Source organism: Megalobrama amblycephala, linkage group LG15 (assembly GCF_018812025.1).
Source record: "Megalobrama amblycephala isolate DHTTF-2021 linkage group LG15, ASM1881202v1, whole genome shotgun sequence".
NCBI classification, from domain to species: domain Eukaryota; kingdom Metazoa; phylum Chordata; class Actinopteri; order Cypriniformes; family Xenocyprididae; genus Megalobrama; species Megalobrama amblycephala.
Window position 1 is genome coordinate 7008795 of NC_063058.1, and position 23428 is coordinate 7032222.

General features: G+C 41.5%; 2 protein-coding genes across 4 annotated transcripts in view; both read left to right on the top strand.

Annotated features, from left to right (window-relative positions):
* LOC125247107 (intelectin-like) overlaps positions 1-4547 on the top strand; it is a 31702-nt gene extending 27155 nt beyond the window's left edge. Inside the window, exons 1-7 of one of the 3 annotated variants that reach the window (XM_048158301.1) lie at positions 2061-2171; positions 2579-2767; positions 2871-3118; positions 3198-3356; positions 3486-3606; positions 4089-4192; positions 4377-4544. In XM_048158301.1, coding sequence (XP_048014258.1) covers positions 2111-2171; positions 2579-2767; positions 2871-3118; positions 3198-3356; positions 3486-3606; positions 4089-4192; positions 4377-4529 — 1035 coding nt within the window. In that variant the 5' untranslated portion in view covers positions 2061-2110 and the 3' untranslated portion in view covers positions 4530-4544. Of the gene's footprint in view, positions 1-2060; positions 2172-2578; positions 2768-2870; positions 3119-3197; positions 3357-3485; positions 3607-4088; positions 4193-4376 lie in introns of those variants that run through there. The other 2 variants (XM_048158303.1, XM_048158304.1) reach the window with 2 other exon arrangements.
* Positions 4548-10621: 6074 nt separating this feature from the next.
* On the top strand, positions 10622-13384 carry LOC125247114 (intelectin-like). The gene is made up of 7 exons (XM_048158318.1): positions 10622-10836; positions 11251-11406; positions 11500-11747; positions 11827-11985; positions 12107-12227; positions 12710-12813; positions 12998-13384. Exons 1-7 carry the CDS (start codon positions 10776-10778, stop codon positions 13148-13150), a joined length of 1002 nt encoding a protein of 333 aa, XP_048014275.1. The 5' UTR covers positions 10622-10775; the 3' UTR covers positions 13151-13384.
* Positions 13385-23428: the final 10044 nt, after the last annotated feature.

Genomic DNA, 23428 nt, shown 5'->3' on the forward strand with positions numbered 1-23428 from the left:
ATCAGGTCTATTTTTTTTTTTTTTTTGCTTTATATTTGGTTAATAGATGTGTGTCATGACCATATGTATAATATTACCTCAATAAATTTGTTTCCATAGAAGACTTACATGACTTGTGCCTGGCTTGTGGTGATAAATATTCACATACACAAGGCAAAGTGGGCACTTGGGTACATTGGATGTAGAATATGATTTACATTAAGAATTTACAATAATCTGACATAATTTTTGAAGATTAAACTGCCCTGTCAATCATCACAAGAATTATCACAGTTAAAATTCTCCACATTCAATTAAATTTCATTTCCTACCGTTTCGTAGAGAAATGTAGTCGCACGTTAATCTGCCAGTCATGGGTCTTTCATACAGAGAACTCTCCTCATGTTTGCATAATGATGCATTGTAACATTAATGACCAAACGCATCATTATACAAGTTCACAATGTTGTTGCAAATTAAATGTAATGTGGATAACATTTAATAATTTTTTTTTTATCAGGTTAGATTCTGATTATTAATCACTCAAACCCCTTTATCTAAACCGCTCTGTGGTCTCACACATCGGTCTCACACATCTGTCATTTTTGTAGTAGTGTAACACTTTTTGTAGTTCTAATCGAATCCTCATCCACAGTGCAATGTGTTGTGGGCAATATTAGCTGTTAAGTGTGCACAGATCTGCACTTTGGATTCTAACCGGAAAAAGTAGACCATCCGGGTATCTTTGGAATATTCATTTCAACATACTACGCTTTGGGACACACTAATTCTATTTAGGACGGATAGTATGAGAATTGGGACACAGCAAATCCCTTTCTCGTGATATTTGCCAGTAAAGTGCACAAAGAAGTCTTTGTTCTTGTTGTTCTTGTTTACAGTTAAAGTTCTGTAATGTCTGTTTACTTTAGTGTCTTAACAATCATCAACTGATAAGAAAAGGATGTAAATAAGCATTATTTCCTTAAGCCACTTTAGACACCAAGAAAAAAAAAAACTGTTACTTTACTACTGGCTCATGGAAATGGTAAGTTAAAGGTGCTAAAGAGGATGTTTTGTTTTATACATTTTTGCAATATTACTTGAAACTGACTCTACTAACTGATAAAAGACTATTTATTAGGTGCACTGAAAGTAATAATATTAATATACATCATCTGTGCACGAGGTAGGGCCTTAAAAACATCAGCCAATTGTTTACGCGATCATCACGTAAACGATTGGCCCTCTGGCTTGTCAATCACTGCCGTGACGTTCCTTGTGAGAGACGAGCGCGGCTGCACGCTCCAGTAACTTTCCGCACTCCACAGGTGCTGCATGCAATGTTTTTGTCAGGAGACAGGAGTAACAACTGCAGATTATGAGTTACCTGCGGTGAGTCCGACATAATGAATCCAAAAAACACGACACAGCGAATGCCGGTGGTAAACACTCGTGTTCCAATACTCGTGCACGAGTTTTGGGAGGCGTTCCTTTGAAATGAGCTGTGAAGGAAGGGGGCTGTTCTTACGCATGTGCTCATTTCAAAAACTCAGTAACAGTCTTTGGATTCTCAGTCGACGAAAAAATCCTCTCTATCACCTTTAATACACTGTCTTGTTCAGATAATAGAAAAAATTACAGTTTAATCACAACGTTTGCTTTTAGTAAACATCCTTCACACAAAACATTGAACCAAACACATCACCATTTCAGGTTTGCAAGTTTTCAGAGTGATTTTAATCATGAAGAACTGTTCTCCTTTAGTATGCAGACTGTTAATTTCTTATTTCTTAGGCACCACTTTTGACTACTATTGTGTAAGACTGCCCTTGTTTTATAGACACACACATCTCTATATTTCTTGATATGCCATTTATGGTACGGTTTGACCTCTGTACTCTGACTGGATGTCCAGGACATCCTGGAGGTTATTGCTTGATCTTGTGTGTATAAATATGATATCTCTCGCTGCTGCTGCTGCCACACATCACGGTGCGGCTGAGAAGTCTGTTTTCAGCTGATGACTGATAGCTTCAAGGCTTCAGATAGTTTACCTAAAAAAACAAATCTGGGGACTCTTCTGGGATATTCCCAAAAAACACTGGACAGAAAATCATCCTTTCTTACAAAAATGTTTTTTGGGATCCTTCTCAGTCTCGGACTGAGTTTATGCTTCTGTGATGCTAAATCAAGTAAGTGTAATTATCTGATTTGAGTGACACTAATTTCTCTTAACTCTCTTCATTTAGGTGTCACACTTGAAATGTAACTTTTTTTTTCTTCAGGAAAACTAATGTAATATATTTTTTTTCAATATATATTTTTGATTATTATTTAATATTTTGAGGGTATTTTATGATACTATGCATGCAATATTTATACAATTTTATTAGCTATTTTCCCCATTGAAAATAATTCACAATTGTTTCTAATATATTTTTCAATTATTTTTCAATTAAAGCAGTATTCCATGTTCCAAGGCATTTAAAATCCATTTTTTTAAAGGTAGATTAGTGCCATCTGGTGGGAGTAAAAAATGAAAAACTTACATAATGCCATGGGTTAACCAGTGTTTACTCTTTTTATGATTTTTCTACAGTGGGAATTAAGGAAGGAATACAAGTAACTGATTTTTCTACAGTGGGAACTACAGAAGGAATACAAGTAACAGCAGCACCATGCATTAATGATACCAACATCAACCATGAGCTTGAAAAACTTCTGGACAGAATTAAATATGCTGCTCGAAGCTGCAAAGAAATTCTTGACAAATATCATGTTTATGAGGGTATGGTATTTTTGATTTATTTTGTTGTTGTTGTTGTTGTTGTTGTTGTTATCTCAAGCAATAACTCAATTAAGGTGACTCAGCAATGCTTCTGTTAATGTAGATGGCCTGTACTATCTGATCTCACCAAGAGGGGTCCTTTACCAGACGTTTTGTGATATGACCACTGCGGGTGGCGGCTGGACGCTGGTGGCCAGCGTTCATGAAAACAACATGTATGGAAAGTGTACTGTTGGTGATCGCTGGTCTAGTGAGCAGGGCAGCAACGCAAACCGGCCTGATGGAGAAGGAACATGGGCAAACAGAGTCACATTTGGAACTGCAGAGGCCGCTACAAGTGATGATTATAAGGTAATTTTTTATTACATTCAACAATTAAAACATGTTAATCTACAAAATGAATGAACAGTCTGTATTCTTTCTGTCATAGAATCCTGGATACTTTGGAATTGCGGCACAGGATGTGTCTGTGTGGCATGTTCCTAATAATATGGTGATGGAAAACTGGAGCACTGCCTCCATCCTGAGATACCACACTGAAAATCGCTTCTTAACTCTACACGGAGGAAATCTTTTCAATTTATTCAAGGTCAGACAAACTTTGACAGCAGTTTTGAGTTTTAAATATTCAAATAAAATATAGGCTAAAGGCAAAAGACTACAATTCTGTAAAAAAAAAAAAAAAAAAAAAAAAAGAATTTTTATGTTATTTTCCCAGAAATTCCCTGTGAGGTTTGGAATCGGGACTTGCAAAACTGATAATGGACCTGCTATTCCAATAGTGTATGATACTGGAAATGTGGATTCTACCAAAAATATGTATGGACCTAATACAAGAGGTACAGCAATTCCTCTTGGGCCAATATTTTCAAATATTTTTAAAGAAAGTAGCTGCATCGACTGACATAAAATCTGTGTATTATTCAGTGATGGTGTAGGCCAGTGCTATCTCACGACCAATTTGTATGTATTTACGTTGTTCACTCGTACAAATCCATACGATTTGTCTAAATCCAAGTTACCGGTAGGTTTAGGGGAGGGGTTAGGGGTAGGTATTCGTACGAACTTGTGAAATACGTTCGATTTAGCAAAAAACGTACTAATTTGTATGAGTAAGGTGGTACAAATTCGTACAAATTAGCCACCTTGTAAAATATGTACGAATTGCTGTGAGATCAGGTTGTGTAGGCCTATTATTTACAAAGCATCATCATGTTGAGATCCAATCACTTTAATTAATGAATGTCATGCTGTGTGCATGGACCTATCATGACAGACCATCGTCATTTGTATATTCTGTGTTTTTTTTTGTTTTTTTCAGGATGGTTTGAGCCTGGATTTATCACATTCAGAGTCTTCAATACTGAAAAGGCAGCCATGGCACTTTGTTCAGGCGTTAAACCAACCGCTTGTCACACTGAACATGTGAGCTAAACAAATATTGTGGATTATTTAACTATTTTGAAAAATGTTCATGAACAGCTTTAGTGTATAAATGAAGAGTAAATTCATTTACAGTAATACAATTACAACAGAAATAAATCAACTGCAATGTTATATGATGAAATAGATATGCTTTGTTGTTATTAATGTACTCATATTTTTGCAGTTCTGTATTGGTGGAGGTGGACACTTTCCTGAGGGGGCCCCTAGACAGTGCGGGGACTTTGCGAGTTTCGACTGGAATGGCTATGGTACTCATAAAGTATATAGTGCTTCCAAAGAGATAACTGAAGCAGCTGTACTTCTTTTTTATCGCTGACAAACTAAAATGACCTGCTTCTTTTCCTTCTGTCAGAGATATACGACATTGATTAATACCTGCATAAACAATAATGTGATAATTATATTTCTTATATTTCTTAGGCTATATATTTTCTCTTTTTCTATTATCTAAGAATGTGTATGGTGTTTGTAACTGATGAAAAAAACAAAAACAAAAAAACCTGTCAGATTAGCCGTTTATTGGGAGACTTCTTTTAATGCATATAACTAGTGATCGACCGATATTGATTTTTTATAACCGATACCGATACCGATTATTTGCATGTTTATGTACCTGATAACCGATATGCAGAACCGATATTTATTTACTGTTATACTTCTGTTTTTGACAATTATTACAACACAAATGAGCTGAACAAACCATTTTATTTATAACAATCACTCCCTCCTTGCATACAAAAAAAAAAACCCGTTATATTTATTAACTAAATAATGGTTATGTAGTAAATCAAATGATTATATAATCTAGGGTGTTTAAACGAGATAATCTTGTCAAAAATTTCATGCAGTGGCCGTGCTTGAGGCTTCCTGATCATCAACCCATTCAGGTGCTGAGCAATATGAACGAACTTTTTTTCCGAGACTATATAAAGTTAAACAGCACTTGTCAGTTGACATTTTATGATCTAAATTTAATCTAACGTTAAATCATGAAATGCCAACTGACAAAGTGCTGTTTGACTATAACTTAATCAACCGCGATCGCGCATGGAGATAATAAATAATTAATTTCCACAAAGCGGTAGGCTATATTTATATGTGTATTAGCGAAATAATTGTTATGTAGTAAATGATAATATAATCTAGGGTGTTTAAACAAGATAATCTTGTCAAAAGTTTCATTCAGTGGCCGTGCTTAAGCCTCCTGATCATCCGTCAGTTGCTAAGCAATATGAACGAACTTTTTCTTCTAGACTAATGGTGAGCAAATACAACAGATAGAGAATTAAATTCAGCGCTTTTATTTTCAACATGCACTCATTCATGTCTGTTTTATTTAATTCATGTAAAGTTACGTCTTTATTGGGGCAGGACATGACGAATTACACTACGTGACTCAATGAGTTCGTCTCAATTGTTTAGAAACAAGCTGCATAAATTAACTATATCAGGAATTTATGTCTCAGATCTCATTTGTGCATGTCTGTTATGTTAAATAAAGTTGATTAATTAAAGCAAACCAAGTAGAAAATATACTTTACCTGTGCACTGAGTTGTTGTTGACTGATCTCCTCAGACGCCCGGGCTGCAATGGCGGAAATCTCAAAACGGCCACAAGATGGCGCCGTAAATCGGCGAATCCGATATTACAAAACCGATACCCGATTATGGAAAAATGCTTAAATATCGGGAAAAATATCGGTAAACAGATACATCGGTCGATCACTACATATAACCTACTTTTAACTTCTCAATGTTCATATTTTTTTTTTTTTTTTTTTTTTTTTTTTTTTAACAAATGGAAACAAATGTATAATGTTCAAATAAAACCAATGGGTTGACAATGCTGTTCAAACAATAGATTCAAAACCTACTTTAGGTTTCATAGTTAATAAGTTACACTGAAAATATTCCATGAACATACTTGGTTTGGGTACGTTCTGTTCTGCTAATAAAGCCTGTTATTACTAATTCGTCTTCATCGAGTTCCTGTTAAACCACACTTGGCCGAGTCGTGACAGCATCCCTGAGTACAATACATCTGAAATTATACTAGACAGCCCAAATTGCTCTAAGCGCAAACTCCTATCTCTGCTCGGCCATCTAAACTTTGCAATGCGCATAATCCCACAAGGTCGCGCTTTCATCTCACATCTTCTCTCCCTTGCATCCTCTGTTGTTGCGTTAGATGACCAAATCTCTCTAACCAATTCATGCCGTGACGAGCTAAAATGATTGATAACCTTCCTTAAACAGTGGAACAGATTATCCTTTTTCTATAATACTTTGGTGTCCCTCCCAATCGGTATCCAGCTCTACACCGATGCAGCTCCCTCCATTGGCTTCGGGGGATTTTATCAAGGCCGTTGGTTCGCATCTACTTGGCCACCTCAGCTTTTAGACTTGATGCATTTCTCAGCCTCTTCAGCACTGTTTGAACTTTATCCTCTCGTCATAGCAGCTTTTCTATGAGAGGCATATAAAGGCATCCAAAAAACTCATCCTACCCACCCAGATGCTAGACAACCTCTAACGTTAGACTTACTCACCAGATGCATCAGTACCCTTCGTCTAGGCTACCATTCCATTAACACCGCTCACACACAACATTCCAGTCTGAAAATTTAGTCTTAATCCTATTCCTACCCCTAAACCTAATCCTACCCATAAATTACCCCTAAAATCAGAGAAGAAAGATAGGTGAATAACACTGATGTAGAAGCATCCAACCCTGCTTGCAAGCCTAAACATGACATAAACGGTAAACTTGTGCCTCAAATCTGATTGGTTGATTGGAATGTTGTTCCAGGATCAACAAAGATGATGATCCAGGAGTATGTCTTACTTGGCAAAATCATGGTGACCGTGTTATTTAGTCTCTCCTGATAGAGGAGAGTCTCTACCTTTCCTTTCGTTTCCTTCTTCTCCATTTTTTTCCAAGAAACTGCACCATATTGCAAAAATGCAAACAAATATCAAGCTGTTTTGCTATTTCTCTCAATCTCATTGTCGAAGTAACCATGGTAACGGATAGCGTATCCTTCTAAATGGTGATGCCTTCCCGAAATGCAATGAGGAGTGAAAACATTGTGACGTAACTCCTCAATTACGGCGCGACAAAGTTAGATATTTTTTTTTGACCAGTGTGTTGTTTTTTTCCCCATTGCCCTGCAATGAAATGGGCCATCCAGTTAGATTTGAGCTTTAGATCATGTACCCAAAGCCGCTGCTGTTGTACAAGAGTGAGAGTGGTGCTGCTGTTTGAAAACCAGTTTGAACACCAAAGCAAAGTATTCCAGAAGAGAGAAGAGACTGTTCTTTAAAATCATTGGTGTCTGTAAACAGATTTATTCTCACATGTTCTTTATAAAATTCTATTGTACAGTAGAACGTACTTCTCACAATAATAATAATAATAGTAATAATAATAAAAATAAAATTATTAAAACTTAAAGGAATAATCACACAATTTTTCTTCCATGTTTTAATTTTAACAGTAAACCTCTGTTGTGCAGCACTTTGCCAAAAAATAAATGGAATTGTTAAAAACATTTTTTGATTACATTTTAAAAGATAAATTGTTAATGTTTTATGCCTTCATGTCCACCTTTTTGATAAATTTGTATTAAAACATAAAAATAAACATTTCATTGGGGCCTTTTATTGCAAACATTTTAATTAAAAAGTTGTAAGTTTTATGAATTCAACTGATTAGACATGCTTGTTGAGGTGTGCAGCATATCTAAGAATCTGTTGTTCCCATAAATCTTGAATCATAAATCGGGGACTTTCAACTGGGATGGCTATGGTACTAATGCAGGATTTAGTGCTTCCAAAGAGATAACTGAAGCAGCTGCACTTCTTTTTTTTTATTGCTGACAAACTAAAATGACCTGCTTTCCTTCTGTCAGAGATATACCACATTGATCCTCTGACTTTTATTGTGTGGACAAAAGATATAACAACATGATGAGGAGTGAATGATGCCAAATTTGGAGTGAATGATGCCAAATTTGAAACATGATTTGTTTATTGTTCAGCAATGTCTACAGGTTGTCCCTTGATAAGAATAGGATTCCGGATCCTAGTCAGATTCCCAAGAAATAAAATTGCTGCATCGCAATTCGCCTACTTATACTACACCCTAAAAGTATGTACTGTTTTTATGAAGAAAAAGTACATACATTTGAATATGTAGCAAAAGAGTGTGCAAGCTTTGGGACATATTACTTCGTCAAATTTGTGTCTTTAACGGACGCTCTGTCTCTTAGTTACATGCACCCTGTAACTGAACATGTGCATGGAACCTCATCAAGTGATAAAATAAAAATAAAAAAAGGGGGTTTCATGGACCGCAAGGGTTTCCATGACACTAAATGTTACTGTGTAACATTACTGATGGCAACTCATTTGGGGTGTTTGTCTGCATTGGCCAATGCCTGCTAAAAGAATCAGGTCTATTTTTTTTTTTTTTTTTTTTGCTTTATATTTGGTTAATAGATGTGTGTCATGACCATATGTATAATATTACCTCAATAAATTTGTTTCCACAGAAGACTTACATGACTTGTGCCTGGCTTGTGGTGATAAATATTCACATACACAAGGCAAAGTGGGCACTTGGGTACATTGGATGTAGAATATGATTTACATTAAGAATTTACAATAATCTGACATAATTTTTGAAGATTAAACTGCCCTGTCAATCATCTTGTCACAGTTAAAATTCTCCACATTCAATTAAATTTCATTTCCTACCGTTTCGTAGAGAAATGTAGTCGCACGTTAATCTGCCAGTCATGGGTCTTTCATACAGAGAACTCTCCTCATGTTTGCATAATGATGCATTGTAACATTAATGACCAAACGCATCATTATACAAGTTCACGATGTTGTTGCAAATTAAATGTAATGTGGATAACATTTAATAATTTTTTTTTCATCAGGTTAGATTCTGATTATTAATCACTCAAACCCCTTTATCTAAACCGCTCTGTGGTCTCACACATCGGTCTCACACATCTGTCATTTTTGTAGTAGTGTAACACTTTTTGTAGTTCTAATCGAATCCTCATCCACAGTGCAATGTGTTGTGGGCAATATTAGCTGTTAAGTGTGCACAGATCTGCACTTTGGATTCTAACTGGAAAAAGTAGACCATCCGGGTATCTTTGGAATATTCATTTCAACATACTACGCTTTGGGACACACTAATTCTATTTAGGAAGGATAGTATGAGAATTGGGACACAGCAAATCCCTTTTTCGTGATATTTGCCAGTAAAGTGCACAAAGAAGCCTTTGTTCTTGTTGTTCTTGTTTACAGTTAAAGTTCTGTAATGTCTGTTTACTTTAGTGTCTTAACAATCATCAACTGATAAGAAAAGGATGTAAATAAGCATTATTTCCTTAAGCTACTTTAGACACCAAGAAAAAAAAAACTGTTACTTTACTACTGGCTCATGGAAATGGTAAGTTAAAGGTGCTAAAGAGGATGTTTTGTTTTATACATTTTTGCAATATTACTTGAAACTGTCTTTACTAACTGATAAAAGACTATTTATTAGGTGCACTGAAAGTAATAATATTAATATACATCATCTGTGCACGAGGTAGGGCCTTAAAAACATCAGCCAATCATTTACGTGATCATCGCGTAAACGATTGGCCCTCTGGCTTGTCAATCACTGCCGTGACGTTCCTTGTGAGAGACGAGCGCGGCTGCACGCTCCAGTAACTTTCCACACTCCACAGGTGCTGCATGCAATGTTTTTGTCAGGAGACAGGAGTAACAACTGCAGATTAGAGTGACCTGCGGTGAGTCCGACATAATGAATCCAAAAAACACGACACAGCGAATGCCGGTGGTAAACACTCGTGTTCCAATACTCGTGCACGAGTTTTGGGAGGCGTTCCTTTGAAATGAGCTGTGAAGGAGGGGGCTGTTCTTACGCATGCGCTCATTTCAAAAACTCAATAACAGTCTTTGGATTCTCAGTCGACGAAAAAATCCTCTCTATCACCTTTAATACACTGTCTTGTTCAGATAATAGAAAAAATTACAGTTTAATCACAACGTTTGCTTTTAGTAAACATCCTTCACACAAAACATTGAACCAAACACATCACCATTTCAGGTTTGCAAGTTTTCAGAGTGATTTTAATCATGAAGAACTGTTCTCCTTTAGTATGCAGACTGTTAATTTCTTATTTCTTAGGCACCACTTTTGACTACTATTGTGTAAGACTGCCCTTGTTTTATAGACACACACATCTCTATATTTCTTGATATGCCATTTATGGTACGGTTTGACATCTGTACTATGATTGGATGTCCAGGACATCCTGGAGGTTATTGCTTGATCTTGTGTGTATAAATATGATATCTCTCGCTGCTGCTGCTGCCACACATCACGGTGCGGTTGAGACGTCTGTTTTCAGCTGATGACTGATAGCTTCAAGGCTTCAGATAGTCTACCTTAAAAGACAATCTAACAGATCTGGGGACTCATCTGGGATATTCCCAAGAAACACTGGACAGAAAATCATCCTTTCTTACAAAAATGTTTTTTGGGATCCTTCTCAGTCTCGGACTGAGTTTATGCTTCTGTGATGCTAAATCAAGTAAGTGTAATTATCTGATTTGATTGACACTAATTTCTCTTAACTCTATAGTCCTCTCCGTTTAGGTGTCACACTTAAAATGTAACTTCTTTTTTTCAGGAAAACCAATGTAATATTTTTTTTTTTTCAATATATATTTTTGATTATTATTTAACATTTTGAGGGTATGTTATGATACTATGCATACAATACTTATACAATTTTATTAGCTATTTTTCCCCACTGAAAATAATTCACAATTGCTTCCAATATATTTTTCAATTAAAGCAGTATTCCATGTTAAAATAGAGACAAGGCATTTAAAATCCATTTTTTTGAAGGTAGATTGGTGCCATCTGGTGGGAGTAAAAAATGAAAAACTTACATAATGCCATGGGTTAACCAGTGTTTACTCTTTTTATGATTTTTCTACAGTGGGAAGTCTGGGAACAAAGGAAGGAATACAAGTAACAGCAGCACCATGCATTAATGATACCAACATCAATCATGAGCTTGAAAAACTTCTGGACAGAATTAAATATGTTGCTCGAAGCTGCAAAGAAATTCTTGACAAATATCATGTTTATGAGGGTATGGTATTTTTGATTTTGTTGTTGTTGTTGTTGTTGTTATCTCAAGCAATAACTCAATTTAGGTGACTCAGCAATGCTTCTGTTAATGCAGATGGCCTGTACTATCTGATCACACCAAGTGGGGTCCTTTATCAGACGTTTTGTGATATGACCACTGCGGGCGGCGGCTGGACGCTGGTGGCCAGCGTTCATGAAAACAACATGTATGGAAAGTGTACTGTTGGTGATCGCTGGTCTAGTGAGCAGGGCAGCAACGCAAACCGGCCTGATGGAGAAGGAACATGGGCAAACAGAGTCACATTTGGAACTGCAGAGGCTGCTACAAGTGATGATTATAAGGTAATTTTTTATTACATTCAACAATTAAAACATGTTAATCTACAAAATGAATGAACAGTCTGTATTCTTTCTGTCATAGAATCCTGGATACTTTGGAATTGCGGCACAGGATGTGTCTGTGTGGCATGTTCCTAATAATATGGTGATGGAAAACTGGAGCACTGCCTCCATCCTGAGATACCACACTGAAAATCGCTTCTTAACTCTACATGGAGGAAACCTTCTCAATTTATTCAAGGTCAGACAAACTTTGACAGCAGTTTTGAGTTTTAAATATTTAAATAAAATATAGGCTAAAGGCAAAAGACTACAATTCTGTAAAAAAAAAAAAAAAAGACTTTTTATGTTAATTTTCCCAGAAATTCCCTGTGAGGTTTGGAATCGGGACTTGCAAAACTGATAATGGACCTGCTATTCCAATAGTGTATGATACTGGAAATGTGGATTCTACCAAAAATATGTATGGACCTAATACAAGAGGTACAGCAATTCCTCTTGGGACAATATTTTTCAAATATTTTTAAAGAAAGTAGCTGCATCGACTGACATAAAATCTGTGTATTATTCAGTGATGGTCTCTATCTCACAACCAATTTGTATGTATTTACGTGGGTCACTCGTACAAATTCATACGATTTGTCTAAATCCAAGTTACCGGTAGGTTTAGGGGAGGGGTTAGGGGTAGGTATTCATACGAACTTGTGAAATACGTTCGATTTAGCAAAAAACGTACTAATTTGTATGAGTAAGGTCATACGAATTCGTACAAATATAGCCACCTTGTAAAATATGTACAAATTGCTGTGAGATCAGGTTGTGTAGGCCTATTATTTACAAAGCATCATCATGTTGAGATCCAATCACTTTAATTAATGAATGCCATGCTGTGTACATGGACCTATCATGACAGACCATCATCAATTATATATTCTGTGTTTTTTTTTTTGTTTTGTTTTTTTCAGGATGGTTTGAGCCTGGATTCATCACATTCAGAGTCTTCAATACTGAAAAGGCAGCCATGGCACTTTGTTCGGGCATTAAACCAACCGCTTGTCACACTGAACATGTGAGCTAAACAAATATTGTGGATTATTTAATTATTTTGAACAATGTTCATGAACAGCTTTAGTGTATAAATGAAGAGTAAATTCATTTACAGTAATACAATTACAACAGAAGTAAATCAACTGCAATGTTATATGATGAAATAGATATGCTTTGTTGTTATTAATGTACTCATATTTTTTCAGTTCTGTATTGGTGGAGGTGGACACTTTCCTGAGGGGGCCCCTAGGCAGTGCGGGGACTTTACAGGTTTCGACTGGAATGGCTATGGTACTCATAAAGTATATAGTGCTTCCAAAGAGATAACTGAAGCAGCTGTACTTCTTTTTTATCGCTGACAAACTAAAATGACCTGCTTCTTTTCCTTCTGTCAGAGATATACCACATTGATTAATACCTGCATAAACAATAATGTGATAATTATATTTCTTATATTTCTTAGGCTATATTTTTTCTCTTTTTCTATTATCTAAGAATGTGTATGGTGTTTGTAACTGATGAAAAAAAAAAAAAAAAAACCTGTCAGATTAGCCGTTTATTGGGAGACTTCTTTTAAAGGTGCCCTAGATTATGTTTTTAAAAGATGTAATATAAGTCTAAGGTGTCCCCTGAATGTGTCTGTGAAGTTTCAGATCAAAATACCCCATAGATTTTTTTTTATTAATTTAACTGCCTATTTTGGGGCATCATTATAAACGCGCCGATTTTATGCTGCGGCCCCTTTAAATCCCGTGGTCCACGCCCACAGAGCTTGCGCTTGCCTTGAACAGTGCCTTAACAAAGTTTACACAGCTAATATAACCCTCAAAATGGATCTTTACAAAGTGTTCGTCATGCATGCGTCGGATTATGTGAGTATTGTATACTGTTATATTGTTTACTTCTGATTTTGAATGAGTTTGATAGTGCTCCGTGGCTAACGGCTAATGCTACTCTGTCGGAGAGATTTATAAAGAATGAAGTTGTGTTTATGCATTATACAGACTGCAAGTGTTTAAAAATGAAAATAGCGACGGCTCTTGTCTCCGTGAATACAGTAAGAAACGATGGTAACTTTAACCACATTTAACAGTACATTAGCAACATGCTAACGAAACATTTAGAAAGACAGTTTACAAATATCACTAAAAATATCATGTTATCATGGATCATGTCAGTTATTATTGCTCCATCTGCCATTTTTTGCTATTGTTCTTGCTTGCTTACCTAGTCTGATGATTTGGTTGTGCACATCCAGACGTTGATACTGGCTGCCCTTGTCTAATGCCTTTTATAATGTTGGAAACATGGGCTGGCATATGCAAATATTGGGGGCATACACCCCGACTGTTACGTAACAGTCGGTGTTACGTTGAGATTCGCCTGTTCTTCTGAGGTCTTTTAAACAAATGAGATTTATATAAAAAGGAGGAAACAATGGAGTTTGAGACTCACTGTATGTCATTTCCATGTACTGAACTCTTGTTATTTAACTATGCCAAGATAAATTCAATTTTTCATTCGAGGGCACCTTTAATGCATATAACCTACTTTTAACTTCTCAATGTTCATGTTTTTTTTTTTTTTTTTTTTTTTTTTTTTCAACTGTTCACAAATGGTAACAAATGTATAATGTTCAAATAAAACCAATGGGTTGACAATGCTGTTCAAACAATAGATTCAAAACCTACTTTAGGTTTCATAGTTAATAAGTTACACTGAAAATATTCCATGAACATACTTGGTTTGGTTACGTTCTGTTCTGCTAATAAAGCCTGTTTTTACTAATTCGTCTTCATCGAGTTCCTGTTAAACCACACTTGGCCGAGTCGTGACAGCATCCCTGAGTACAATATATCTGAAATTATAAGGATGCTTCATAGCATTAAACACTCAACATCTTTTGTTGTTAGGGAACATTTGAAGAATAATCCTAATATTTGAAATGAAATCATCAGTCTGAATGACTAACATACTGTCAATTAAGGTCACATCTCTCATACATATTTATAAAAAATAAAGTTACATACTGTAGAACATCTTTTAAATAAGTACCAAACTTTATCTTAATATAGCCTACAGTTGTATGTTGTGCAGCAGACGAGGTTAAAGCCAAATTGGAAAACCTATGAGATACATTCATGAGGAAAAATATATTCTCTGTCAGCGCCATCTTGTAGGCATGAATTAGCTGAAGACGAATGATCGTTTTTCACGCCTACCTAAGTTTCACTCTTGTATCGCAAGACTGTAGATGTACGTAGAGTTCAAATATAAAATTGAGTTAAATATAGCTAGTAAATCAATGATGGGGGAATAAAATTGCAGGGCACCTTGTTTTTCAACTCTCGACTCCCTGGAGCAAAACCCCAGTGAACATGTCATCGCCTCATTAACAGAAAGGTTGCATTTATCCTTGCTTTTTACCTTAGCTTTATGCTAAAATAATCATTTACTAATTAATCAGTGATACATTTCCATATGTGCACATTTTATTAAAAGAATTTTAGGTTCTCTGTTTTATGGTACAAAATGGCCAGAATTTGTGGTGGTTTGCTCCATCAGAGTGGTGGGCGCACTGCCTGCGGTAGGGAAAACGTTGGCTTAAGTGATAAACTTGTATATTTTTATTCACTGCTTTATTCAGGTGTCACAGTCTCGTAATGATGTTGAATAAATATTTTTATTTTTAGGCTTTTCGGCTGGGAACGATACAGCCTGATATTGGACACATGGGAGTGGGTCCAAAAGACAAGCGAGAAGGCAAAGCCTTAATCGCACCCTAGTTACACTTAAGGAAATAATTCCTGGGGTTGTGTGAGGCGGAACTCGCCAGAGGCCGCTTAATCACACTGAAAGAACCCGAGCTTGCAAGGTCGGGACATCGAGATGATAGAATCTGACAAAAGTGGACGGCGAAGACCAGCCGGCCGCCTCACAGATGTCTTGAATGGAAACTCCGTTGGACCAAGCCCACGAGGAAGCCATTCCTCTAGTGGAGTGGGCCCTGACTCCTATGGGGCAGTCTGCACCCAGTGAGGAGTAGCACAGGTTAATAGCGTCCACTATCCAACGGGAAAGGCGCTGTTTTGAGACCGGAGACCCTTTGGTGCGGCCACCAAAACAAACAAAGAGCTGATCCGACTGCCTGAAAGGCTGCGATCGCTCCACATAGGTCCTCAATGCCCTGACTGGGCAGAGTAGCTCTAGCTCTCGTTCATCCGCCGAGGGAGGAAGAGCAGAAAGCGAGATGACCTGAGCTCTAAATGGGGTTGAGAGCACCTTAGGAACGTAGCCATGCCTAGGTTTCAGAACGACCTTCGAGTCTCCAGGCCCAAATTCAAGGCATGCAGGGCTCACAGAGAGGGCCTGCAAATCGCCAACGCGCTTAACCGATGCCAGTGCTAACAGCAGAGCGGTTTTTAGCGTTAGGGTCCTGAGATCGGCTGAACCCATTGGCTCAAAGGGGGCTCCCTTTAAGGCCCTGAGGACCAACGAGAGGTCCCAAGTGGGAACGGTGAGGGGGCGAGGAGGATTCAATCGCCTAGCACCCCTCAGGAAACGGATTATAAGGCCGTTACGTCCCACTGATTGGCCAGCAATGGGAGCATGGAACGCCGCAATGGCTGCTACGTAAACCATAAGAGTAGAAGGGGTGCACCCCATTTCCAAGCGTTCTTGGAGGAAAGACAGTATGAAGGATACGTCACTCTCCACAGGGTCTATGTTGCGTGAGGAACACCAATCAACAAAGACCGACCATTTCTGGTCATAGAGGTGTCTCGTGGACGGGGCTCTAGCCTGAGAAATGGTATTTAGGACGTCCCCGGGGAGGCTGGTCGGCTCCCATCGAGGGACCAGAGGTGCAGAGCCCAAAGCTCCGGCTGTGGGTGCCAGATCGTTCTGTTTGCCTGAGAGAGGAGGTCCCGTCTCAGGGGAATCGGCCACGGGGCTCTCAGGGAGAGCTTGAACAGCTCCGAGGACCAAACTTGGTTCCTCCAGAGCGGGGCCACCAGAAGGACTCTGTGTTGGTCTTCTCTGATGCGCCTGATGACCTGAGGGATCAGTGCGATCGGAGGGAAGGCGTAAAGGAGCGTGCTGGGCCATGTATGGGCCAGAGCATCGACTTCCTTCGAGAAAAATGTTGGGCAATGAGAGTTGTCTTCTGAGGCGAAGAGGTCTATCTCTGCCCTCCCGAAGAACTCCCAAATCTTGAGGACCACTTGGGGGTGGAGCATCCACTTCGTCGGAGGGGATGTTGCTCCGTGACAACATGTCTGCGCCCAGATTGTTCCTGCCAGGAACATGAGTCGCTCTGAGCGACTGAAGCCTCGGAAGAGCCCATTCCAGAAGACGTTTCGCCAGAGCGCATAAGCGGCTGGACGAGAGACCGCCCTGGTGGTTTAAATATGACACCACTGTCATACTGTCCGATCGGACTAGAACATGACGTCCTGTCAAGTGAGCCTGAAAAGACTGAAGGGCCTTCATCACTGCTAGCATCTCTAGACAGTTGATGTGTAGACGGCTTTCCTCATGACTCCACGATAGGGCTGCACGATTAATCGCATGCTATTCTCACGCGCATTTCGTCAGTAAAGCCGGTTCCCTGATTACCGCTAAATCACCATCACCTGCTTTCAAATGAAGCGGCATTTAATAGACGGAGCCGTAGGTCACTGAAAAGCCACGCAATATCGCGTTCATATCGCAGATGAATCGCCTGCGATAATGAACGCGATATTGCGTGGCTTGTCCGTGAACTACGGCTCCGTCTATTAAAAGGCGCTCCGTTTAAAAACAGGTGATGGCGATTTAGCGGTAATCAGGGAACCGGCTTTACTGACGAAATGCGCGTGAGAATAGCATGCGATTAATCGTGCAGCCCTACTCCACGAGCCAAAGGCCGGTCTTCCCTCGCACACAGCGCCCCAACCCGAGTTGGAAGCGTCCGTTGAGAGCACCGTCCTTCGTGAGACCGCCTGTAAGGGTACTCCGCGCTTGAACCACATAGGGTCCATCCAAGGTTTCAGGGCTAGAAGACAGGCCTGATTGACTTTGAGACATAAGCGGCCGTGCTGCCAGGCACTGGGAGGAACCCGGAACTTCAACCAGTACTGAAGAGGCCGTATCCGAAGAAGGCCGAGCTGCAGCACCGGGGAGGCGGAAGCCATCAGCCCTAGTAGCCTCTGGAAAAACTTCAGAGGGAGACAGGCTTTGTTCTTGATTGAGGCCGTGAGCTGCTGAATCGTTAGAGCACGCTCCGGCGAGACTACTGCCGTCATGCGGACTGAGTCGAAAACTGCCCCTAGAAACGAGATTCGCTGGGTGGGGCACAGTGAGCTCTTGGCTAAGTTGACCCTGAGACCCAGACATTGTAAATGGCTGAGGAGCACGGATCTGTGGTGTTCCAGCTCGGCTCGTGAACAGGCTAGAATGAGCCAGTCGTCGAGATAATTCAGGACCCGGATTCCCATTTGCCTCAGAGGGGAAAGCGCCGCGTCCATGCACTTGATGAAAGTGCGAGGAGCCAGAGACAGCCCGAAGGGCAGGACCGTATATTGGTACGCCACTCCCTCGTATGCGAATCTCAAGAATCGTCTGTGACGGGGGGCTATCTGGATGTGAAAATACGCATCCTTCAGGTCCAGCGAGCAGAACCAGTCCTCGGGGCAAATGTGCGCGAGGATCTGCTTCAGCGTCAGCATTTTGAACTTCCGTCTCATGAGGGAGTGATTCAAAATTCTGAGGTCTAGAATGGGTCTGAGACCACCATCCTTCTTGGGGACCAGAAAGTAGCGGCTGTAAAAGCCTGACTCGCTCTCTGTCGGGGAAACTATTTCCACAGCTCCCTTTCTTAGCAACGTCATAACTTCGGCTCGGAGGACATGAGCGTCGTCCGGATTGACCGAGGTTTGAAGCACCCCGCCGAAGCGAGGGGGCTGTCGTGCAAACTGGAGCGAGTAGCCCTGGGTTACGATCCCCATAACCCATTCTGACACATCGGGGATGGCCTGCCAGGCCTCGGCCCGAGTGGCAAGGGGTTGAATGATATCGGGTGACAGACCGCCGTTGAGGGGGTCGTACACCGAGAGGGGTGGAAGAGGAAATTTGCTCTTTTTTAGATGAGGTGAAATATTGTTCGCCGTGAAAACGGCGTTTGGAGTGGGCGCAACAGGTGTGGGCCCAGCTATCACTTGGAGCATGTTTCCCACGCCCGGAATTAAACGAGGCGGAGGGGAAATTACTCGTGGGAGCTTTGGGGGCTGTCCGGTCGCAACAGGACGATCCCCCATCCTCTTCCTTCCTGACGAATCAGGACGACTTCGGAGGCACCGGGTCCAGCACAATCTTGGGCCGGGGTCCCTGGCGTCTCGGGAAGGGAGGGCGCTTCGCAGGGCGCGAGCGCTGGCGATGCTCCTTGGGTGGCGCTGCCTGTGTTGCGGGTGGAGCTGGCTTGTTCTGCTGAGCCGGCGCAGTCCTGGGGCGGCTGGACGCAGAAGCAGAGCTGGAGCGCTTCGGCAAGAAATGCCTCATAGCCTGAGACGATTTCTGCGCAGCAGTAAAGCGCTCGGTGAAGCCGTCCACTGCAGGCCCAAAGAGACCAGAGGGAGAGACCGGGGCGTCTAAGAAGGCCGTCTTATCCAGGTCCTTGATCTCCGTTAGGTTGAGCCACAGGTGGCGCTCCAACACTACCAGGCTGGCCATGGAACGCCCGATGGCCTGGGCCGTAGCCTTCGTGGCTCGCAGGGCAAGGTCGGTGGCGCTGCGAAGGTCCTTGAAGGCCGGCGCGTCAATTCCAGACTCGTCCAGCGAGCGGAGGAGTTTGGCCTGGAAGACCTGAAATATGGCCATTGTATGGAGCGCGGAGGCAGCCTGGCCCGCCGAGGTGTAAGCCCGTCCAGCCAAAGTAGAGGTGGTCCGACAGGGCTTGAAAGGAAGGGCCCTCTTGGTCTTCCATCCCACAGCCGCGGGAGGGCAGAGGTGAGCAGCCACCGCTTCGTCTAGGGGTGGCAGGTGCTCGTATCCCTTCTCTTCGGCGCCGTCGACGGCGGTGAGGGCGGAGCGGTGCGTTGTGTGAAGGCGGGCGGAATACGGAGCGCGCCACGACTTCGTGAGCTCCTCGTGGACCTCAGGAAAAAAAGGGCGCTGAGCGCTGGCGAGGTGCTTGGCGGCGGCCTGGCAGGAACCACTCATCCAAGCGGCCGCGAGATGGCTCCTCTGGAGGGGCCCACTCGAGGTCCAGCTCTTCCACGGCTCTGGAAAGGATGCGGAAAAGCTCGGCATCCATGCCCTGGCCGTGCTCAATGGGCTCCAAGGGAGGCGGGGGAGCGGGGTCATCCGGCTCGCCAGCCCATCCTTCGGAAGCCGCAAGTGACATGGAGTCATCCTGCTCGTTGTCTGTTCCTCCGAATGAGACGAGGTCACTTGCTTCGGCAGAGGGACGCTGCTCAGGGCGAGAGAACAGGACGGGAGAGAGTTCCCTCGGAGGAGAAGGCGAGGCACGCGGGGGCTGGGCCGGCGTGAGCTCGCCTAACTCCGGGCCCTGAGTCGCTCTACCCCGCTGTCTCTTCCTGGCCGGTTCGCGGGAGGAAGGAGACGGGAGGGCGCGAGCGGCGAGATCGCCCTCCGTGAAGAAGGCGACCCGCGAGCGCAGGGAACTGAGACTCATGCACTCGCAGTGCGGGCATGAGTCTCCAGCAAGCGCGCCGTCCGCATGGGGCTTGCCCAGGCAGGCGACACACTCGCTGTGACCGTCGCTATCGTGCAGGGGGGCCCTGCACGTAGCACATGAGTGACGGGGCATCGTGAGACGCCGGTGCCGTGAAAACGGCAGTTGGGTGGCTCTTTGTAGAGCGGCGAGGGCCGCGGAAGCTCTAGAGGCGGTGAAAACCGCTGAAATCGCTCTTTTAGAGCGGCCGTTAAGCCGCGGGTGAAGCTCTCAGGCGGCGCGCCGAATGGCGGCAGGGGACGCACAGGAAGCGGCCGGGAGCGGGAAGCGGGAGGCGGCGGCTCGACGACGGCGCAGAAGCTGCAGTCAGTGAGGGCGCCGGCACTGTCCTCAACCGGCGAGTCCAGGCGAGTCCGCTGCGGGAGCCTCTTCAGACGGCGGCGAGAGCTGTCAGGAAGGCGGCGAGCTTCTTCGGCTTCAGGCGGAGATCAGCGAAGAGAAGTAGAGGTCGTCGCTGAAGGAGAAAACACTGAAATCCTATGGCGAAACGCCTGCTTATATAGCCCCTAACCCCGCCCATTTCGGCGGGAATATTCGCACGCTTTGTCGCCATAGGTCGCGCAGCTATGCCGCGCTGTCATTGGTTCAACAACTTGTCTATGAGTGAACCAATGACGATGCAGTTACACTGCGTTATTGAAAAAGGCTTCAGCAGCGGGGAAAAAGGGAGACCTTTCCCCATACGCAGTACGAGTGAAGTATCGAAAGGGAACTGTGCACTGCACCGGTCTCGTATTTCTCCTAGAGGAGCTCCAGAAGCATAAACGGACAAAACAGTAAAGGACAAGAGAGGACAACAAAGGAGTCTGATATAAAGACAACATTAAGTTTTGACATTAAATCAATATTGGTTTTTGACATCTGTCCAACATTGGAGCTTGACTTCAAACAAACGTTGGATTTAGACATCAACCCAATTGTAATTTTCAACAAAATTTGACATCTGCACAACATTGGAGTCCAACATCTTCCTGAGGTTACACTGATGTCCTGTGCCTGCTGGGTAGTTATTAGCTATAGCATAATTCTTAATGCCACCCTAGGCCTCACTCATTTTCAAACCCAGGTTACGACCACACCTACTTTGAAAATCTTGTAAAACTCAGCCTATACTGTAGTATCTTTCATTTACTGGGGGTGGGGCAGGCCCCCATGAATGCCCATGCCCCCAGCCTGACGACACTTCTTATTTGTTCTGCATTTTCATTTACATTAATTCATTTATCCAAATCGACTTGATGAATACAAACAGCAATTTATCCTAAGGAGGCAATAACACAAGAAGTGCTAGCAATACAAAGTTTCAAACATCGTTCAGAATAGTACAAGCATTTTTGCAAATTATTCCTGGAAAAATTAAGCTTTCTGAAGCAGTAAGTCAGGCTCAATACAAATTATAGTCAAATCTTTTCTGCCATCTGGTGGTTAAAAAGGAGATGAAGTGTGGTATCCTGTTTCAGCAGCAGGTTTTGGGTCTGATTCTTCAAGGTGTCTTGACTGCATGGAAGCCATAACATTTATTATTAATGCTATTATTTTAATATATAATTTTGTTGTTATTTATGAGCTTGTTTTGTGTTGTATTGTGTTTATGAACTGACAAATTGTTGTCCTGGCTGTTCAGAATTATTAAAGCAAATTTATCATGATGATTGTGTACAGATTCTAAACAACTTGATTATGGTTATAATTAGTCTGCAAATATTACTGCATTAAACTAAAAAAAATCACCTGGTGAGTTTTTCTGGGGTTAAACTTTTAAGCAAGAGAGTAGGAATAATAGTGTTTATTATTACAATTATATTTCAGTTACATTGAAATATATTATATTTCGCAATAATGGACATAGCCTACTGTATGCATTCTGTGGAAAATGCACAAGCAAATGAATCACATCGCAATTCAGTCCAGCTAGTAGTTTTTGTTGCATTCGGAAAGAAATGCCAGCACTGTTTGTGACAATGGTTTTTGAACTAGGTTCAACATTTCTAACTTAAAACAATGGAAATGTAAAAGGTTACACAAATGACATGGTCTTTTTAAATGGGGCATAAATCCAACATTTGGATCCAGTCCTTTTACTACAAAAACACAAACATACAAACTAATATATATATTAGTTTGTAAATAAAAGTAATAACAAAAGTTAAACATAAACAGTGAGATATTTGTGTTTGATTCACTAAAAAGAACAGAGTCATTTGAGTAATTTTGGTTATCAAACAACAGTGGTCGCGCTGTATTTGATTCATTAAAAAGAACCCGCTCATAAGAGTCATTCGTTCGGGAATCGGACTAAACTGGTGGGGCAATCTGTTTGCATGGTAGTAGCGAGTTGTGGTGTTGTGTGGTGGTGTAAGTAAAACATTGGGTATGATCTGTGACAGTGCTTTAAAATTTAACTGCAAAATCAGTAAAGTTGTCAAAGCTCCTGGTTCATCACTACCAGAGACTCTCGGCCTTACGGCTCCACTGGGTTTCCTCGTCCCTCCAGCTCCACCTTGGCTCAGTCATCACCAGGGGTTAAATTGGGCCAGGGCCGTCCGGGGCTGAGCCCCGGCACATAGGCTTACCAGGGCTCGACATACGCTTGTACGGAACTGCAGGACAAGTGGATTTTTTGATGTGAAAGAGAATTCTACTTGCCTGACCAGATAAGTAGCTTGATTAAAATGTCAATAACAACCAAAACGTAAGAATGATTAATTTAGCTTAAGTGGCGATAGTTTATAGTGGATAGTAATATGTAATGTATATTGGCGGTGATAGCCTATTGCGCTGTAGAGACGCACATAACCCCTTGAGGAGAATTCAAAACAAATGAGCTCTGCTCACACAAAGAATCTCAGTTATCATGTTGCAATAAAAATTCAATATGTGGGGGTTTTATAGTTTGCTATTTATG

Coding starts and splice junctions, on each gene's coding strand:
- LOC125247114 (XM_048158318.1), top strand. CDS start 10,776: ATGTTTTTTGGGATCCTTCTCAGTCTCGGACTGAGTTTATGCTTCTGT. Junction 11,986..12,106: donor ACCTTCTCAATTTATTCAAG/GTCAGACAAACT, acceptor TAATTTTCCCAG/AAATTCCCTGTGAGGTTTGG. Junction 12,228..12,709: donor GTATGGACCTAATACAAGAG/GTACAGCAATTC, acceptor TGTTTTTTTCAG/GATGGTTTGAGCCTGGATTC.